The sequence below is a fragment of the Crinia signifera genome, chromosome 3 (genome assembly GCF_055691185.1).
Source record: "Crinia signifera chromosome 3, ASM5569118v1, whole genome shotgun sequence".
Taxonomy (NCBI): domain Eukaryota; kingdom Metazoa; phylum Chordata; class Amphibia; order Anura; family Myobatrachidae; genus Crinia; species Crinia signifera.
This window is the reverse complement of record NC_139219.1, coordinates 122,853,889-122,875,476: the sequence shown is the minus strand read 5'-3', so window position 1 is coordinate 122,875,476 and position 21,588 is coordinate 122,853,889. Positions and strand designations below refer to the sequence as shown.

At 42.8% G+C, this 21,588-nt stretch overlaps 1 protein-coding gene across 2 annotated transcripts in view; it reads right to left on the bottom strand.

The window, feature by feature from the left end:
• Window positions 1-320: 320 nt before the first annotated feature.
• GGPS1 (geranylgeranyl diphosphate synthase 1) overlaps window positions 321-21,588 on the bottom strand; it is a 50,528-nt gene continuing 29,260 nt past the window's right edge. Inside the window, exons 3-5 of one of the 2 annotated variants that reach the window (XM_083176450.1) lie at window positions 21,214-21,399; window positions 12,930-13,000; window positions 321-2,895 (exon numbers count right to left, since the gene is read on the bottom strand). In XM_083176450.1, the coding sequence (XP_083032576.1) occupies window positions 2,140-2,874 (735 nt within the window). In that variant the 5' untranslated portion in view covers window positions 2,875-2,895; window positions 12,930-13,000; window positions 21,214-21,399 and the 3' untranslated portion in view covers window positions 321-2,139. The remainder of the gene's footprint in view (window positions 2,896-12,929; window positions 13,001-21,213; window positions 21,400-21,588) is intronic. The other variant, XM_083176449.1, reaches the window with a different exon arrangement.

Genomic DNA, 21,588 nt, shown 5'->3' with positions numbered 1-21,588 from the left:
AAAATTCTTCAATACATGGGAGAGCTATATTACAATATTGTCTCTCGAGATAAGAGTGAAGCTACACAACTCCTTTAAAAACACACTCTACGGTATATTGTGAGATCAATTGCTGGGGATCCACCTATTGACATGGTCTCATAACCATGCTACAAGGAGTGGGGGACCCTTTTGTTGGTTTCTGACCCCAGCGGCGCTCTTTGAGACAGTGGGGGTTTGACTGAGGGAACCGTAAAAACCTATATATGGTCCCTGAGATATCTGGGAATCTGGACACTTTGCGAGACCTATTTGTCTAAATATAAACAACCACAAGTGGAAATTTTTATATAATATCCTTTAATGAATGTACATATACTGTTTATTCTCACGAATAATATTCTTGTACTGTTTGAATATCTGAGGTCTGCAATTTCAAAACGTGTTTTGATATTTTGATGTATTGAATGGTGTTTTAATAAAGGCATTACTTAAAAAAATAAAAATAAAAAGGGGGACCCTACACATTTTTCCTTCTATTTTCTGAACCAGGACAAGTTCAAAGATTTGTTTAGGCTTTTAATAGTTACCTAACAATCATTAAAAGAAAAACTCAACTTTCTTCAGACAGAAGCCTGCACAGATTGCACTGATCTGTGCAGATATCTGTCAAAGGCACCTATCAGAAGTTGCGTCTATCATTTTACTACTTCTGTACGAGTATACAACTAGCACCCTTTTACAGTTATACGTTTTCCATGGGAAAATATCTGGATGCATGTAGAAAGAATGCGAGTAACATGCGATGCATGTTCTCACAGCCTATTAATTGTGCGAGTTGTAAAATGTGTAAGTTTAGTGCTAAACTTTACTACTCATATCCTATTACATCTTGCCCAAAGATGTGTTAATGTTAATTGAAAAAAATATTTTGTAATCGTGCCACTTCATTTGTGAATTTCTGGGGTCCTAAATATTTGAATCAGTTTCTAAATTTCATGTATGTGTAGAGAAGGAAGGAAAGAACAAATGAACGAACAAACTAATTTATGTCTACTTAAAATGTAAATGTAGCTGTAATCTGTAAAAGATAATGAAGGTCTCTTAGCAGGAATGGCGGGCAACAGGATCATCAAATTGGATGAAATCTGGGCAGTTTGTTTAAATAATTAAACTAGAAGTTGAAATATCCTCATAAAAAAAAAAGTTTGCCATCCTGACCAAGATCTATTTTAAAAACAATTAAAAAATTAAGTAGGGTTAGTTTGGTTTTATAATAATAATAATAATAATAATTTATACTAATTTAGATTTTCAATGAAGAAGTCAGAAGTATGCATTCAGCATGTGTTTAGGTTTTAATTTAGAATCTTCAATTCTTTAACTGGTTCATTTGACAGAAGCAGTGCAAAAATGAAATGAAGCACTTTATTTTATATGTAAAAGGAGTTCTATTGGGTATTTAATGGTCATTTTTTTGTTATTCAGTTTGTAATCTTAATCTTCTAAGACATATTAACCTACTCCCATTTCCATATACTCCAGAGATACCCCCCCCCCATACAAACAAAAACAGAATATAGTTTTTAGTGCCATCGTCACAAAACACTGCACTAATATCCCTGACATCTATGTAGACAAGCTTTGTTCTGCCCATCAGTTAGAAACTGATATTTACTCCTCCTTCACAAGAATTCCTACAGAGTGGAGGGCTGGCAAGGCTGGGCTGCTGGAAGGAGATAAATCAGTGAATGCCCGGCTGATCTTTTAACTGGTGGCGATCAGCACAGGGTTCTACGGAAGGAGGTATTCAGTTTCAAAATACTTCATGTCATCTATGGATAGTTTTAGGAAAAAATTGTTTATTGATATAAATGGAGCATGACCATTGTATTTAGAGGGCAGGTTGTTTTTATCCAGGTCTGAAATAATTTGCGCCATGTTTAATACTTTACCATAAATTACTCAACATTGATTCAGTTGGAAATTAAAAGGAGAAAACCTAGGAAATCATCAATTTATTCTGGGTGAAACTTTGCTTGTGAATAAGTCCAAAAAACTACAGAACTTTATAATGCACAATTGATATTAATTAAAAAGTAAAGTAGAAAATCCATTAACCCACATAGTATAATCAGCAAAAGATTAAAGATTGCATTATTATGGGCTTTTATACATTTTGCTAAGGTGGTCAATTATAGAAATCAGTTCAGGATTTCCTCCTAGAGATTCAATGAGGTTGTAAGCTTCATTTTCCAATTCAATTAAAGTGTGCTTCGTATATTCAAAAGAGCCCACCTTCTCAAGATAATGAACACAGTATTTCTTAATGTCTACATTTTCTGTCCTCTGTCTCAAAATATTTTGCACCTGAGTACTTTCAGGTCTTGCCCAAATTGCATGTATTATAGGAAATGAAAACTTTCCTTCTGTCAAATCTTCACAAAAGCTTTTGTTTTCACTATACTCTTTGGAGTTTAAATTTGCATAATCATCTCTGATTTGAAAAAACAGTCCAAGAGTGTTTAACAATGGCTTCAAGTCTTTATCATATGATGAGAATAATTGCATGAGACCAACAGCTAGTCCAAAAAGACCTCCTGTTTTCTGCAAGACCATAGCTTTATATTCTGCTTCAGTAGGACACGTATATGTATCTCTCCAGTAGATGTCTAAGCCTTGGCCATGGTGTAGCTCAAGTAATTGTTGGGTAAAAACATTGACAGCATTTGGATGATTAAGAGTTAAAACTTTCTCCAAACCCAGAAAATAAACATAATTTGCTGAATTAATAACAGAGGGAACACCATAAATGCTATGGGCAACTGGGAAACCTCGACGAAGCTTGGAGTTGTCTTCAATGTCATCAATAAGTAGACTGGCGTTGTGCAGCATTTCTGTGACTTCAATTATTACCTATTATAAAAAATAAAAATAATAAATGTAATTTTAAAAAGAAATCAATTACATTTATATCATATTAGAATTATGACATTAGATAATAGATAGTTCTGTGCATACTGATTGAATGTGTTAGAGATTTATACATGTCCATTTGGATTACCAATCTAACATGTTGAAAACCACTTTTAGATCTTTCTTATTTCATCTCATCATAGCAAATCAATTTTTTTTGCCCAGTTCCTTATTTCTGAGCCTGATTCCGATGTGGTTGGAGGTGCATTGTTTCTTCTTACAGGGAAGCAGGCATGATGCATACTGCAGATATGTTAATATAGCAGGAATCTAGTTTAAGATGAGATGCCTCCTGCATGCATTTGTGCTCCAGTGCTGCATCCAGTGCTGCATCCAGCTGTTGAACTACACACTCCAGCATGCCCTGCTACAGTTTTACTATTTGGCCATGCTGAAACTGAGGGCATGCTGGGATGTGTAGTTCAAAAGCTAGAGTGTCAAGGTAATCCATCACTGTCCTAGGATCACCTCCATCTGCTGGTTGAGATTATGTAACCTGCTACAACCATGAAGCAAGGAATTGTCTGTAAGAAGGCAGATCCTGGCTTGGGCACTCCACAAAAAGAAAGGAAACATGCATCCACTTTGTGAAACAGCAATTACCACCCCCAATGGCTGCAGACTGTTTAAAAGTCTGTAGCTTTTCGGGTTCCAATGATGCAGGACGAATACCGTAAATGCCCCCAGTTCTAAAGGAGTACTTTGTGATTTGCTGCCAAGTCCTGGGTCCTGAACCATCATGCCTTTTTTTAGCCACAACTTGCAGTTTTTGTGTGCATGAATTTTTTTTTTGCAAACGCAAGATGGACTTACGACTGAATGACAAAACTTACAAAAGAACAGTAAGTGTTTCATGTGGGTCTGTTGACAAGAAGAGCAGACAAAATGGCCTTGTGGAAAAAAAAAAAGCATACATCTTTGTCTGTAGGGAACCTCTTGTGGCTTGCAGTGTGTGTGGAATGACATCCTGTAGACACTAGCACAACTGACATAAATACAACAGGAGTAGGTACTGGGTGCAGCGCTGCCTTGTTACAGCACTGCTTTCATTGAAGGGCCTACAGAATTTATAGAAAATCAAATTTAGAGAAAAAGGATTAAAATTGTGGTAAAATGGCATTTTCGACTGCCTCCCAGTTGATCCAGGAGAGTAGACAAGTATGATTAGTTGCCTCAAGGTCTCTGTAACAGGATCATCCAATACATTTATAGGATTACACAGAATTTTAGTTGGAATTTACTTTGACTTCCTGTTATAACAAAACTATATAAGTGAAAAATATAAGCAACCACCATTTTCATGACCCATGTCCAATGACTATTCTTTATAATTTTGGAAATGCACACAGACATATGCAGTGACTCAATTGAAAACTACAATGCCGTTTTAAGGTTTGCAATGTCAATAGTTCAAATATATCACTATTTTGTTAAAGCACAAACGAGGATGGCTGTTTATAGTATTTACATTTTTTAAGAATTATATCTGGCAGCAGTTTAGTAAGGGTTTTTATTACTGGCATTATTGCAATTCACTACTCACGGTAGATATATAAGAAAAAAAAATTCTTTATAAAACTGCATAAAATTAAAGTGTTATGTGAAATTTCTATGTAGTTTTTTTAGGCATTAATGTATATTTGGCAACTGAGCACTTAAAGTAATATTTTAGTGGTATACTTGATTAATAGTGTTTTTTTAGACTCATTTATTGTGTATACTTTTTATAACTAAAAATAAAATAAAAAACAGAATGTGGCTGTAGTTCTAGTAAAACTTATCTGATGGAAATAACTTATTAGACTAGATTTACATGTGTGCCTTACCAAGTACACAGCTAGACTAGAGAACATAAATTACTGGGTGAAGCAATGCAGTCATTTATATTCACTGAGCACTTGTTATACCTTACAATATTAATACCTAAGTAAATATGTAGCTAGAACCAAGCGTTGTATTTCTTGATGATAGCGATTTCATCTATATCTAGATAAGTACATTTTGATACAAAGGGCCTTATTCTAGTTCACTCTGACAAAATCCTTCTTAGATGGACAAAACCATGTGCACTGCAGGTGGGGCAGATGTTACTTGTGCAGATAGAATTAGATTTGGGTGGGGTTTTTCTTCGAAATGAGATCTATAACTCAGTGTAAAAATAAAGCAGCCAGTATTTACCCTGCACAGAAACAAAATAACTCACCCAAATATAATTCTCTCTGCACATTTTACATCTGCCCCCTGCAGTGCACATGGTTTTGTCCATCTAAGAAGGATTTTGTCAGAAAGAGTGAACTAGAATAAGGCCCTATGAGTAATCAGTGATTAATCTCTTGCTCTATTTAGGTAAGGAAACAAGATTGCCAGACTATTTGTGAGACAACATTGATTGTAATGTTGCAAACTTTATTATGATACTTAAACTCTGCAATGAGACAAGCACAGCTCAGACAACCCTAACAAACTCATTGGAGTAAAGCTTATAAAAATGAAAAATAGGGGATATTGCCCATTGCAACCAGACTAGGTTTAGCATTTTTCTGCTGTATCCTAGAAAATGATAGGTAGAATCTGCTGCTGTTATGGGCAACACCACCTCTTCATTTTTAAAAGCTTTAGAAAATGTATAAATGTTTAGAACAATAAAAGATTAATAAACGGCAGTAAAGGCCCATACACACTTGGAAGATTTTCATTTCAAAAGACTTTGCCAAAATATTTGATAAATATATCTGTCACCAAAATAGTGCATACACACTGAGCTACTTTCCCAAAAGAGCAAGAGATGTTCAGGAGGCGAAAGACTTTGCCGAAAATCTTTCATATAAAAGGCTATTTACAGATGGGTCTGTTCCCATCCTTGCAGGGGATGGCGCTGGCGTCGCCAGCCGCCATCCCCCGCCAGCGCCATGGCGATCGTGAGAAGGGGGCGCGCGCGCACGAGAGGCGCGCGCGCCCCCTTCCGACGGCGCTTCCAAACGTTTCCCCGGGTCCCCGCCGGCTTGCCGGCGGTAACCCGGGGTCCCCGCCGCCTGCCCGCATCCCCCCTAACCCCCCCCTAACCCCGTCCGTCTCCCTGAGGCGGAGACGGACAGGGTTTCCGCCACGCTAGCGACGGAGACTGAGACGCGCGTGCGCGTGAGACGCACGCGCGTCTCAGTCTCCTCGCTGGCGAGGCTGCTGGCGGGTCGCCAGCGCGTACGTTCTGGCGACCCGCCAGCAAGAATGTGCATAGGCACATACTGTACATACAGTAATGGGCTGGGTTTTAATTCCAAGGGTGGGAGCAGGGGCCAATTTATTTCAGTGCATTTCTGTTTTTTGGGGCCTGATTCAGAATTGATCGCTGGGCGGCGTACATTCGGAGAAATGCGATTTTGCATGCGATTTAATACCTCTTCATATCCCCACTATCCACTACGGCGTGGAGTCGTATTTATATAGTGTCACGAGTGCAGCGAGCCACTGAGCCTGAAGCGTGGCGAGCGGACACGTAGTGGGGATATGAACAGGTATTAAATCGCATGCGATTTAGTGGCGCCGTGAAACTACACGAGTACCCGCTGGTCTATTGGATTGTGTGTGTAAGCAGCACACACAATCCGATTATCCACTTTCAGCCCCGCCGCCTCGCCCTGCATGCACCTACATTTCGGCTACAGTACCCCTCCGAATGGCCGCAATTTCGTCTGCCCCCTCCGCCGGCAGGTCCTTCCGTTCTTCCAATGACATGTCCGACTGGCTCCCCCCCCCCCACAGCAGCTATATATATATATATATATATATATAGCTGCTGCGGGGGGGGGGGGGGGGGGGAGCCAGTCGGACATGTCATTGGAAGAACGGAAGGACCTGCCGGCGGAGGGGGCAGACGAAATTGCGGCCATTCGGAGGGGTACTGTTGACGGAATACAGGTGCGTGAAGGGGGAGGGAGCAGGGGGAGGCGGCGGGGCGGTACGCGGGCTGAAAGTGGCTAATCTTTCAGCACAGCAGCCCGTAAAACACACACAGATGATGGCTGAATAAACCAGCCATCATCTCTGGCACGCTGATAAAACTAGCAGATGAGAGACTTTGACAGCGATGATGCGGGAGCACGCATCATCGCTAGTCTGCAATCTGGGAAGCATACACACTAGGCGATTTTCAGCGGAAAATCGCTCAAAACTGCTGTTTTGACCAATTTTCAGGTGAAAATCGTCAAGTGTGTATGGGCCTTTATTGTGGGTCATTTCATCCCATTTTTAAATACTGTACATTCTAGGGTAGCTAGGCAGCGAGCACCACGCTTGCCCGACGAAATTCCAGGGTTAGAACCACTTGTTCGCATCATATGAAATCAGAATTTTACAAGCAGTAATCTGGTCATTGAGGAAGCATAACTGCACACTGCGTTCGCAAGTTATCAGTATAAGCAGATATGTATGTACAAAAGATATGTATTGATAAAGATGGGTTGCAAGGCAGGCCCTGGAGCTGCACGTTTATTAGAGGGAACAAAGCCCTCATTCTAATGTAAGCCAGGCTATGGGCCATTGAGGACTTGGAGGGTGTGTGTCACGCTAGCAGTAGCACCAGCTGGAGTGTAACGGAGGCTAGGTGCCTTGATGTAAGGTTTTTGCATAGACGACAGAAGGGAGGGATGCAATTGGATAAAAGAAAACCAGTTTTAATAAAGATACTGCGATACAGAACTGTGGCAGCAGGGTTCTGCAGGTGGATGGTCTTCACAGCAGGCGAGCAGGAGTGGATTCAGTCTGGAGATAGCTGACAGGCAGCAGCGCTTTCAGCAGGAGTGGGAGTCAGATGCCTAGGGAAAGGACATCATTGTACTGACTGACTGTTTGGCCCAGCTGGTCAGTATTTAAAAGGAGAGCTGCACTGTAATTGGCTGAAGGTAATTGGTAGTGCAGCCTGGTTGGAGAAAAAAACAAGATGGCCGCCGTCAGGGAAGTCAACAGGTTTCAGAACCAGGAAGTGTGTGCCGTACACTCCAGGCAGCATGTCCAGCAAGGACCAGGCAGAGTTCACAGCATCATGGCGCCTCAGTGTGGGAGGCATGGGTGGCAGACATGGTGGTCGTGACAGCACCTCCTCCTTTACAAGTGGCCCCAGGACACTCCTTAGGCTTAGCTGGACATTTCCTGTGAAAATCTTTGATTAGTTTGGGTGCGTGTACCTCTGTGGCATTGGTCCAAGATGGCCGCCGCCAGGGAAGGCGACAGGTTTCAGAACCAGGAAGTGTGTGCAGTACACTCCAGGCAGCGTGTCCAGCAAGGCCCAGGCAGAGTTCACAGCATCATGGCACCTCAGTGTGGGAGGCATGGGTGGCAGACATGGTGGTTGTGACAGTGTGTTTTCCTTAGACCAATGAGAGGAGACTTCATCAGTGCATTATGTGCTTTTGGATACAGTGTATAAATATCTGGCACCTAGATCAATATGGTAACACTTTTATGATGTCTTCTACTTGAGGATGGCTAATCCTGAATCCAGGGGTCGCTTGCGTATGTCTGTGAAGTGCTTCAAAAAGAGAATGAGGGCTCCAATATCATACTATATGAGGTGAGCTTAAGGCATTGGTTCATCCAAACAGAAATTTGGCAATCCATCTGCACACCACCGCTCTTTGCCTATGTTGTTGGATGATATGGCATGGAGTCCCTTCAAGTTTAGTAAAGCTCTTCTACAACTTGTTTCGTACTGTGGACTTTTGACACTTAAAAAGGACCACGGTGTCAAAGGCGTTGTACGTGCATGTGCAGACCCCCACAATCAGAACGGGGCCACAAGCAATGTTGAATCAACCCTAAAATATCAACACAAGCAAATGGTTGACAGGGCAATGGCCGATATGATTTTTTTGCAATTTTTAAAATACACTGCTCAAAAAAATAAAAGGGAACACTTAAACACAATGTAACTCTATGTCAATCACACTTCTGTGAAATCAAACTGTCCACTTAGGAAGCAACACTGATTGACAATCAATTTCACATGCTGTTTTGCAAATGAAATAGACAACAGGTGGAAATTATAGGCAATTAGCAAGACACCCCCAATAAAGGAGTTGTTCTGCAGGTGGTGACCACAGACCACTTCTCAGCTCTATACTTTCTGGCTGCTGTTTTGGTCACTTTTGAAAGCAGGCAGTGCTTTCACTCTCGTGGTAGCATGAGATGGAGTCTACAACCCACACAAGTAACACAGGTAGTGCAGCTCATTCAGGATGGCACATCAATGCAAGCTGTGGCAAGAAGGTTTGCTGTGTCTCTCATCATAGTGGCCAGAGCATGGAGGCGCTACCAGGAGACAGGCCAGTACATCAGGAGATGCAGAGGAGGCCATAGGAGGGCAACAACCCAGCAGCAGGACTGCTACCTCCACCTTTGTGCAAGGAGGAACAGGAGGAGCACTGCCAGAGCCCTGCAAAATTACCTCCAGCAGGCCACAAATGTGCATGTGTCTACTGAAACAGTCAGAAACAGACTCCATGAGGGTGGTATGAGGGCCCAACAGCCACACGCGGGGGTTGTGCTTACAGCCCAACACCGTGAAGGACGTTTGACATTTGACAGAGAACAGCAAGATTGGCAAATTCGCCACTGGCGCCCTGTGCTCTTCACAGATGAAAGCAGGTTCACACTGAGCATGTGACAGAGTCTGGAGACACCAAGGAGAATGTTCTACTGCCTGCAACATCCTTCACCATGACTGGTTTGGCAGTGGGTCAGTAATGGTGTTGGGTGGCATTTCTTTGGGGGGCCGCACAGCCCTCCATGTGCTCGCCAGAGGTAGCCTGACTGCCATTAGGTAGTGAGATGAGATCCTCAGACCCCTTGTGAGACCATATGCTGGTGTGTTTGGCCCTGGGTTACTCCTGATGCAAAACAATGCTAGACCTCATGTGACTGGATTGTGTCAGCAGTTCCTGCAAGACGAAGACATTGATGCTATGGACTGGACCGCCCGTTCCCCTGAATCCAATTGAGCACATCTGGGACATCATGTCTCGCTCCATCCACTAAAGCCACGTTGCACCACAGACTTCCAGGAGTTGGCGGATGCTTTAGTGCAGGTCTGGGAGGAGATCCCGCAGGAGACCATCCGCCACCTCCTCAGGAGCATCCCCAGGCATTGTAGGGAGGTCATACAGGCATGTGGAGGCCACGCACTACTGAGCCTCATTTTGACTTGTTTTAAGGACATTACATAAAAGTTGGATCAGCCTGGTGTGTGTTTCCACATTAATGTTGAGGGAGACTCCAAATCCAGACCTCTATGGGTTAATAAATTTGATTTCCATTGATAATTTTTGTGTGATTTTGTTGTCAGCACATTCAACTATGTAAAGCACAAATTATTTAATAAGAATATTTCATTCATTTAGATCTAGGATGTGTTTTGTTAGTGTTCCCTTTATTGTTTTGAGCAGTGTACTTTCATACCCTTATGTGGAGGCCGACTAAGAACAGTAATGTTTGAAAATATCCAAAGGAGAAAAAAGTCCCCCAAAAAGCTTACATCCACCTTTTCATGTGTCCACCATTGCCTTGTTGACATTTTGCTTATGTCAACTTGTCAATGCCAAAACATACGGTGTCAACCAGATACTGTCTAAGCATTGTGGATATCTCTCCACCCTTGACAGTGAACAGTTTGCTGATATCTCCAGGTATTATAAAGCATAGCTCAGCTTCCAACCCCCTACCCATGTTATTAGAAACTGATTATTCCAATTCCACTTCCTTCATGTGCCCCACCTGGGCTACTGTTGTTCATAGACATTCACCTGCATTGCCTCTGACATTTGTTGTGAGAAACAGCAGCTCTATTACTGCAGTGGTCTACCTGCCACCATCTTCTCTGGTGATGCTGATTGTAGTCTGAAACCTGATCTCACTTGAGATTTTAACTTTACGGTGTGTTGTCTAATGTTGACCTACATTGTTCTATATAACATGACACTTTTGTATTGATATGTAACTGGTCAGTCCCTTCTTCATTTATAAAAGTGGAAAACCTGGACCATCACTTGGATGCTTGTCTCTATTGTACCCCTTTTAGCTACTCATCTTGCAACTTTTTGTGCTGTGGAGCCATGTATGCCAAGGGAAGTGTGAAAATGGGCCCTTTCAGAATTCCAATGGATTTTGCGTTTGGTCTCAGATCAAAATCTTCTGTTATTGTGATATGTTTTACTTGATTTCTGTATAAAGTATTTCTTGTTCATTTTTTTCTCTTTCCCTTAACATCACCTGTAGATCAATATGTACTAATCTTTCCATCCACATGGCTTACATGCTGAGGTTTATTATTTATTTATTATTATGGCAGGTGGCCAGTGTGGGCACGCTGTACAGACACGGAAGACGACACCGGCTACCCAGGCTGTGGGTCACATGACAGTGCGGGTCACATTACGCCAGATTTAGCCCCAGTAGCACCGCTGGAGGAGAGGCTGCAGCAGCTCCAGTCTGCCACCTTCCTCTACCTGCAGCCTAGTCAATGCAGCGCTCTGCCTGCAGGCAGGGGGAGGTTGATCTGACGGAGGAGGGGGGGGAAGCCCAGTGCCCACTGTAATATGCTCACTCCAGTGGCATAACTATGGTGCCGCAGACCCCACGGTGGCTTATGGGAGCCAGCGCCGACGGGGTCTTTGGGCTTCCTAGCTGCCGGCAGTGAAGGTTCTGCTGTACCTTTATTGCCAGCAGCCAGGACCCCGGGCAGCAGCAGTGTCCTGCACCGCCAGGCTCCAGCAGCTGAAACTCCACAAAACAACAGCTCTACCACCAGCAGCCAGCCGCAACCCGCACCTACATTGCCTGCAGCTGGGGCCCAAGGACGGAGAGGTGCAGTGGGAAGGAGGGAGGGAGAGGTGCAGGAGTGGAAAAGGGAATGAGAAATGATAGAGGGAAGGAGAGGTTTTTTGTATGAGGTCAGACAAAATGCCAGTGTGAAAAGTGAAGGTTTAAAAAATTGATTGGTGGGAGTGAAAAGTGCAGGGTATTAGAGGTGCATGGGACAACTCTTGCAGGGGGGAGACAAATTTGTAGTTACGTCACTAGCTTCCTCGGGTATAATCTGCTGTGGCCAATTTCATGGGAGGAATCATGGCTGGCAGCTCCGCCTCTGACCATGCCAGCAGCTCCCACTTGCCTATGAGGTTCCCTTATGTCAGACCCGAGTTCCTGGGACTGTCGCAGGACCAGATTGAGTGCTCCGCCAATCAAATAGCCAAATCTATCCTAATTATTAAAAAAGAGCAAGCGGCTGCCCTGGTCCACGGGATATGCGCAGTAAGTAGCTGCCTGTGCCCCGTTCACATAGCCCAGCTCACCAATAGCACCCCTGGAACCCTTCCACACCCCACCCACAGGATCCCCCACACCTGCCCCTCCCCCAGCCACAGCACCCCCGCAACTCCACCACCTGCAGTACCCCCACACCCAGCCAAACCAACAACGCACCCACCCGCAACACCCATACCTCTCCCACCAGACTGCCATCAGCTCTGCACCCACAGCACCCCCACAACTGCCCCTCACTCAACCGGTGCAACCCCACACCACTCACACAGGGCACACTGGCACCTACAACTCCACCACCTGCTCTCGCCACTCCACCACCAACACCAAACTCCCCCCCACCAATTTTACCCCTATGTATCGATGTGGGGTCGGCGCCCCAAATATAGAGATGCAAACACAATTTTATCCAATTGGAATGCTCTTTGAAAAAACCTCAGTGACCCAGAGATTTCTCACAAGTCCTTTATATATGCTAACACACTAACAATACAGGTTTAAGTGATAGGACAGCTATGTTTGAGCACAGTTGACTTAAATTAGTACCCCAGTAATTTTGATTTAACCATCTGAGCTGAAGCCTCGATATTAAAACCTGTAGCATTAGTGTGCCTAATAACATACAAAATATACACACACACACACACACACATATACATATATACCTGTGTCTTGTCTTCTGGCACATTTAACCAATGGTTGAAAGCTTGCGATAACTTTGTCCTAATGTGTTTACCTAGAAAAACGGAAAAAAAAAAAAAAACATAAAAAAAATCTTAAATTATACTATTGTGTACATCAATAAATAGTATATGAAAAAAATACCACTTCACATTTTACACATTTGAGGGGGGTTACTACATACATTATTAAGAAAAAACAAGGTCAATAGTTATTGACATTTATTGTGAAATGACGATATTACTGTGTTTTTATCTTAAATTACATAACAAAACAAATTAAAATCAGATAGAAACAAAAAACATAATTTGTTTTGTCATTTTTCGCTTATAATTCTGGTACTTGTTTCCTAGCACGGCGCCCACGATTTTGATCTCACAGCAGATCTTATACATCTCATAGCATCGCATACAATATAGTGGCATGCGATGCAATATTTAATTGTAGAAGCACCCAGATGGGTGCTTACAATGTTAAATGCACCCCCATTGTGAACGCAACCCACACTATCAATGGCAACACGAAGCGTGGCGAGCCTGCGAGGGGCGGCGGTACGCGTCCTCCGACCTTTTCATAGCCCCACTATCCACATCGGTGTGATGTTGATTTTAGATAGTGTGGCGAGCGCAGCAAGCCCCGTGAGGGGAACGCGGATGACTTAACATGTATTCCGCGTCCCCTCGCGGGGGGCGCTGCGCTCGCCACGCTTTGGGCTCGGTGGCTCGCTGCGCTCGCCACACTACATAGAATCCCCTCCAAGCCGACGTGGATAGTGGGGGGATGAAAAGGTCAGGGGACGCGTACCACCGCCCCTCATGGGCTCGCTGCGCTTGCCACGCTTCGGGTTGGCGTCGATAGTGGGAGTGGCATGGACAATGGGGGTGCATTTAACATTGTAAGCACCCATCAGGGTTGTACAATTAAAAATCGCATCGCATGCCATCGCATACCTTATGGAATGGTATGCGATGGACGCCGTGCTAGGAAAAAAGTACCATCATTTTTTTCTAATGTCATCTCTGTGGTCTATGACCCTTATATCTTCTTTCTACAGTTTTTTTTTTTACTCAATACATTTTTATTGTCAAACAATGTATACAAGATATATACTGTAATCTGACAATTTTACAACAAATTGTAATAAAATTAAATCTAACAATAAAAACAGTGTACAGTACAAAAAGGAAGATTTTATATTTGAACGACCATTTAATGTCAATGCTGAGGATGGATTATTTACAATAAGCTGTTTCAAACAGAAAATGCTTAAGTACTTTATTGACAGTGTGACAAATGAAAGGAATAGCGGCCAATTTAAAAAATTGACCGATGTCAGCTTTAGGGTGGTATTAAATCACGCCGCCATTTCTGAAAGCATTGAAGAGGCATCTCGGCAGAATGGACTGGTTTCTCAAGAATGGCCGTGGATTGTCGAGATCACAGCCTTATCTCAACGACCCACAGCCGTTTACGCGGCCACAACCCCTTTTCACCGATCAGCAGGCAGGACATAAGCAGATAAACAAGCGAGCGGGCCGAGAATGGGCAAGTCATGACTGTTGGGACATCCCGACAGCTGTCACCCAGGCAGGGCTGGCAACAGAAATTTTGGGGCCCGGATCACTGATATCCCTGGGGCCCCCCAACACCGAATGCAGTATATTGAATGCATTTTTTATTATTAGAAATAAACAGATAATTAATATTTACTATGCAATATAATAGGGAAGGGCAGATGGGAGGGCACAGCATTGTGCGTTGTGTGGTTTGGTGCGTTGCGTGATGTCATTAATCTTATTAGTACGGGTAGCCAGACAGGAGACTAGGCAGCCATGCTCACAGCCCCTGAGTCCCTCAAAGCCTTGGGGCCCCTCAACTGGTCGGGGCCCGGTACAAGTGTCCCCCTTGACCCCCCCTGTCGCCTGCCCTGCACCCAGGATGGGTAGTGCCCCCCGTAGTGGAGATTAGTATATGACGCAGGATATAAAGGTCCCCCCGAAGGAGTTGCTTCCTGTGATGGAATAACGCCCCCACAGGGTCAGATGACACATTTAATCTTAAAACATCACTTATAAGGGAGAGTACTTCAGACCAAAGCAGCTGCAACAGTGAACATTGCCAGTATATGTGGATGAAAGTATTAATGCATCCACAGTTTCTCCAGAATTTTTTTTTTAAATGGAAGGCCAAATTCTAGGTCGCCAATGCGGAGCAAAATATTCCCTTTGACATAGTTTGTAGAACATTTCAGAGTCATTAATTCATTTAGACATTTTAAAGCATGAAAGAGAAATAAAGTCCCATTCCTCCTCAGCGAAAGATATAGAAAGGTCTGATTCCCACTTAAGAGACCAGGTAATTTCACATTTTTGGATTTAACAATATGATAATTGTTCCATTTTGATATTCCACCTGTTTGCAATGAAGAAGGCAATCTAGAGAACAATATTCTAGGGAGGGTAGGTACAGCAGGGTTTCTGCCATAAATGGAATAGAGCCAGTGGCGTAACTGGAGGAATTTATAAAAATCCTGTTTAGGACTTTAAAATGTTCCTGTAAATAGGAGAAGGGCAGTAAAATACCTTATGGAAATAAATATTTTAGGGATGTGATGCCAATGGAGTACCAAGAGTCAAACCTTAAATTTGGGATGAGGTTAGCAATGGAGAAAAAGGGATATTAGGGCCCGATAATGATATGTCCCAATCATCTGAAATCATTCTATGCCAAACAGATAGTGTAACCCTAATAGTAACACCTGGGCCAGACTAAATCAGTATTGTCTGACTGGGAAGCCAAAATAAAATCAGTGAGGTTAAAATAGCATTATATAAGTACATAGGGTTTGAAAGACTGAAGGGCAAACCAATCATGGGCTTGATTAAGCAAACATGCTGACTGATATAGATCAATATCTGTATTGCTTAGGTAGAACAAGGGTCTGCAGGGTTTAGTCCCTTTCCAAATAAAAAAGGAAAAAAAGTGAGTTATATTTAAAGCTAATGAGTTTAAGGGATATCCTAGGAATAGCCCGAAAGAAGTACATAACTCTTACACCATCTTTTGATGCCGCTATACGACCAAGCCAGGAAATCTCTTGTATTGCAGAATGGTTGCTACGTTTCTTGAATGAACAAAGTAACGGTTTAAAATTACAATCCTATAAGCTCAGCGTCTCTGGACAAATGAACCCCCAAATATTTAATAGACCTAACTTGTCAAGCATACTGGTATCTGTCCTTCAATAATTTAACATTTCTCAGAGGGATATTTAAGGGAAGGGTTTCGGTCTTAGAGGTTTTCAATTTATAAAAGGAAATATTAGAATATGCTTTAAATACCATGTGGCGTTTAAAAAGGGATTCGTTGGGTTGCAAAAAAGACACAGAAGAAGATCATCTGCAAAAATTAGAGTTATGGTAAACTTACCTTCGGTTAACTCTCTTTCTGGGGTTGTAGGCAGATCCAGAGGACTGGGTACAAACCAGCTAAGCTAACAAGGTTCCCAGAATGCATGGCTCCTTTCTGCTGTAAATTGTTTAGCAGACTCCCCACAGCAAGCCATGATGGTCCTTCAGACCTGGTAGAATGTGCAGAGTTAAAAGAAGGTAACGGAAGCTGTGTCTGCTGGTACGCTTATCTTATAACCAACTGAATCCTGCAAGCTAAGGTATGTTTGTTAGCTGGACAACCACGTTTGGTGAAGCCAAACAGGACAAACAAGGAATCAGATTTCCTGAGAATAGCAGTATGCTACATAGATCTTCCACCACAATGATAGATCCATAGAGCTGAATGCAGGAACCACAATTTCTTGGTTCATATGTCATTTGGAGACCACTTTTAGTAGATGTGTAGGCTTTGTCCTAAAGACCACCCTGTCGTTGTGAACAATTAAAAAAAAAATAGACAGGAAAGAGAGCTAAGATCTGTCACTCTTCTTGCTGATGCTATTGCAAGTAAAAAAACACCACCTAGACAGGAAGCCCCTTCAGGTCCATCATTTGAAGAGGTTCGAATGGAGGATCTCCCAGAGCCTCAAGGACTACTGACAAATTCCAGGGGTCCATTGGTGGAATATAATAAGACTGAATGCTTAGTACACCTTGAAGAAAAGGTATGTACGTTTGGCAAGGATGCAATTTTTCTTTGGAACCACACAGATAGGGCGGAGACATGAATTTTGAGGGACAACAGTCTCAAAACCAAATCCTCTTTAGAAACACCAGTATTCTTGCAATCTTGAAGACCTTTGAGTTGAGTTATTAGTTTCGTGCTCTACACCAAGAGAAATAGGTATGCCATATCTTATAATATATTCTCACTGAAGCGGGTTTTTGGGCCAGAAGAATGGTTTGCACCATCTTGTCTGAAAACCCATTATGTTTCAAGATGGAAGCTTCAATTCCCACGCAATTAAAAGACAGATATTTTAGATCTGGCCATTGAGGCAATAAAAGTGGCTGGTCCACAGTCGTTATCTGGCCCATGCTGGAGCCACAATCAGGAGATGACAAGGGAGCATGGAAACTGGAGGAAACCCAGAAGATGAATATTTCCACGGAATTGACAGTGCATCCATGAAGGCTGCTCGAGAATCTCTGGATCAGGAACAGTCAACAGACATTTTGTGATTGTGGCGAGAGGCAATGAGGTCCATTTCTGGTACACCTCAGAGTTCTCCAGAAGTCTGAATACATCTGGATGAAGGGACTATTCTCCAGAGTGAACGTCTTGGCAACTTAGGAAGTCTGCCTCCCAGTTTAGAATTCCCGTGATGAACACTTCTGATAATGCTGGTATGTGTATGGCCCACCTGAGAAGCTTGGAGACCTCCTTCAAGACCCTGGCACTGCGAGTGCCACTTTTGAGGACAGATCTAAGCCACGGTTATGGAATGGTCTGACCAAATCTGCCTTGGAGAAGATCCTGTGCTTGTAGCAGGGAGTTGTACACAACTCACAGCTCCAGGATATTAATGGATAAACGAGCTTCTGTCAAGAACCACTTTCCTTGCAAGGATAAGGATTCTACTAAGGCCACCCAGCCGTGTAGGCTCAGATCCGTAGTTAGCAGAAACCAATCGTGAATCCAAAAGGTTCGACCTTGGGTTAGGTGTTGGGTGAGCACCACCACAGAGAGACCCGTACTTCCAGGGTCAGTGTCATGGATTGAGATCGACTAGCCATCTCGCCTGGACAGAAATCAGAAGTTCCAAGAAATACAGATTGGATAGTGACCGGGCACTGATCTATGTAATATACAGTCAATGTCTGTGGAAACAGTCTTTCTTGCTTGCCCACGATGTCCTTTAGGGGTTCATGGATTTTCCTACAGGACCACACTGACCTGGGTGTTGGTCCCTATATACACATAGCGTTTTCTTTATATTACGTGTTACCCACTCCAAAGGTCTTACACTCCACAATGGTCTGTTGATAATATTACTGACCTTGGGGCTGGTCCCTATTTTCACATAAGGGTATCTTTAAAGTAGACAACTCTTTACATATCAAGCCAGCATGCTCAAATAGAAGGTGCACTGACCTGTGTATTGGTTCCTATGTTCACGTAGCAGTGTCTTTAATGTGAAATTCCTCCCAATTCAGGATACAAGATGTAGCAGTAGTCTCCAAACAGTATTAATTCCACATACAGGTTAAAATCCAAAACAGGATAAAAATTGTAAAACAGGAGCTTTAACAGGTGAAGACAATACACAGTCTAGTCCATCTCACACGGTTGGATTTGAGTGGTATACCCAGATGTAAAGGGTGGATAGTGGTCTCTCCTGGGTCCGGTGTCCTACAACACCAACGTGTTTCTGACTAAGTCAACCTTCCTCAGGGTGTATATAAAAATCAAGGAAGGACGGATATGGTGGTTAATAGCTATCCTTGAAAATTACCAGGCGGAGAAAAATACAGGGGAGGACTCAGTTTGGATAAAGTGCCCTCATTCGTTAGTGTTACAGAGGACTTTAAAAAAGCATGGTTTCATATCTTAGATTCCTGCTCTCTAGCACTAATGGATCTAATTATCCAGGAAAGAGTGAAAGAATTAAAAGGATGTAGAGGAGGAAAGGATGTAGAGGGGGAGGCTTGGCCAGAATCTCCGAGACAAGAGACTGAATGGCCCAGGCCCTTCTCCTGAGGAAGAAAAATCTTTTTATTCCTCGGTGTCCAGGATCATTCCCAGGAAGAGAAGGAAACGCGTAGGCTCAGGGAGGACTTGGGGATGTTGAGAATCCACGCATGGTCAGACAAAACCTGTCTGGTCTTGACAACATCCTGTAGCAGGATCTGCTCTGACCTTGCCTTGATAAGCAAATCGTCTAGGTAGGGAATGATGTTGATTCCCATCCTCCTTAGCAGAGTCATAATTTCTGCCATCACCTTCGTAAATATACGAGGAGCAGGTGACAGTCCGAATGGCAGCGATCTGAACTGGTAATGCTCATCTTTTAGAGCAAATCTCAGGAATGACTGATGAGGGCCCCAAATAGGTATGTGGATATAGGCGTCCTTCACATCCAATGATGCTAGGAACTCTCCCTCTAAGCTTGCTATGACCACCCTTAGAGATTCCATACTATCGGCTAAATCCAAAGGCCTATTCTCTATCCTCATCCAGCTTGATCTGTCGTCTGTGTCACGCTAGCAGTAGCACCAGCTGGAGTGTAACGGAGGCTAGGTGCCTTGATGTAAGGTTTTTGCACAGACAGGAGGGAGGGATGCAATTGGATAAAAGAAAACCAGTTATAATAAAGATACTGCGATACAGAAGATGAACTGTGGCACAAAGGTAATGCTGAATATATGAAATAACCAGAGTCAATGATATATAAAACTTATTGTAAAGTTCGTAGTGGATGGATAACGAGGTTGAAAACTGAAGATGACTTGAAGTGTAGATTTGAAGAATAAACGTAAACTTGAATAGTTGATTTGAAGGATTTACTTGAAGAGATGTTTGAATTGAAGATTGAATGAAAGATTGGATGATTGACTGGTTGAACGATTGGGTGATTGGATGGTTGGACGATTGGAAGATTGGATGGTTGATAGGATGAATCCAGGAAGTATTGCAGCAGGCCTGAGTAGTTGTGACAGTATAGGATGAATCCAGGAAGTATTGCAGCAGGCCTGAGTAGTTGTGACAGTAACCGTCAGGTGAGGAAAGGTTGATCCCCTTTGGGGGGGCTAACCTTGTCCGGACCATAGAGGCGGCAGCAGGGTTCTGCAGGTGGATGGTCTTCACAGCAGGCGAGCAATAGTGGATTCAGTCTGGAGATAGCTTAGGTCCCACTAAATTGGGGTGATATACCAAGCTGTAGGGAGGGCACATTTTTCTAAACTGGTTCGTGGGCGAGGAATCAGAAAGGAGGAGCCAGTACACCCAGTTCAAAGTTATAGATGTGCCTGTCTCCTGCGGATACCCTCTAATACCCCAATGTCTTAAGACGATTCCCAGTATCCCATAGGACGTTAGTGAAGAGATAAAATCGGGCAAAAACATTAGCACATAATCCCAGTTCAATTAAAGGTTCTAGTAAAACCACATGTAAATCTAAAATGTATAATCTTAGTAGTCATGTTCTTACAGAGCATGAAACTAGTGTACTGAAAGTAGTCTAAAATTGGCACCGTCGAGTAAATTGAAGGACTTTGAAGTCTTTACGGACTTAAAGAAAATTCATTAGATGATTAAAAGGTTAAAAGGTTTTTTAAGGAAAAGGAAACCTTGGAGGGCGAGGAATTGCCACCAGATCCTGTGGGGATGTGCAGTGTTTTCATACATAAATCCACATTCTTCCCCATGCACAAAAATGCTACGTTGAAACATTTGAGAAACTAGTTAGAGAGGTATTGGAGAGAATTAGTCTTAAACCTATTAAAAATAATAACCTAAATAAAACGGAGAGACAAGCTAAATTCTTTTTGGAGAGGGATTGTCCGAGGAAAATATAAAATTTGTGTTGGAGGGTTTGTAGTTAATACTGAAGAATAATTACTTTTGGTTTGAGAATGCATTTTATATGCAGTTAAGTGGGACCGCCATGGGCACCAGGGTGGCCCCGAGCTATGCCAAACTCTTCATGGCATAGTGAGAAACCAACCATGTGCGGAGTGGGCATAGCCTCCGGGCAAACCTGGTGACATGGCGGAGTTATATTGATGACGTGGTATTTGTGTGGAATGGGGATGAGGGATCCCTTAAAATATTTTGTGACCATTTAAATAACAACATTCTGGGTATTGTACTCACCTTTGACATTAGCCAGGTTTCGGTTAATTTCCTCGACCTTACAATATATATTGAGGATAATGTTTTATAAACTAGCAATTATGTAAAAAAGACAGATTGTAACTCATTTATAGAGTCCACCAGTAACCACCATCATAATTGGATGAAGAGTATCTCGAATAGCCAATTCCAACGGATCCGGCGTAACTGCACAGAAGTAAAGATTTATGAAGAACAGGTAGATACCTTGGAAAATAAATTTATTACCAAAGGTTATGATAAATTGATGATAGAAAAAGCGAGAAATTGGAGTAAAACCCAAGATACCTGAGTATGCTACACAGTAAAAAAAGAACTCAAGGAAGATGTTGGCAAAAATATACATTTTATTGATGA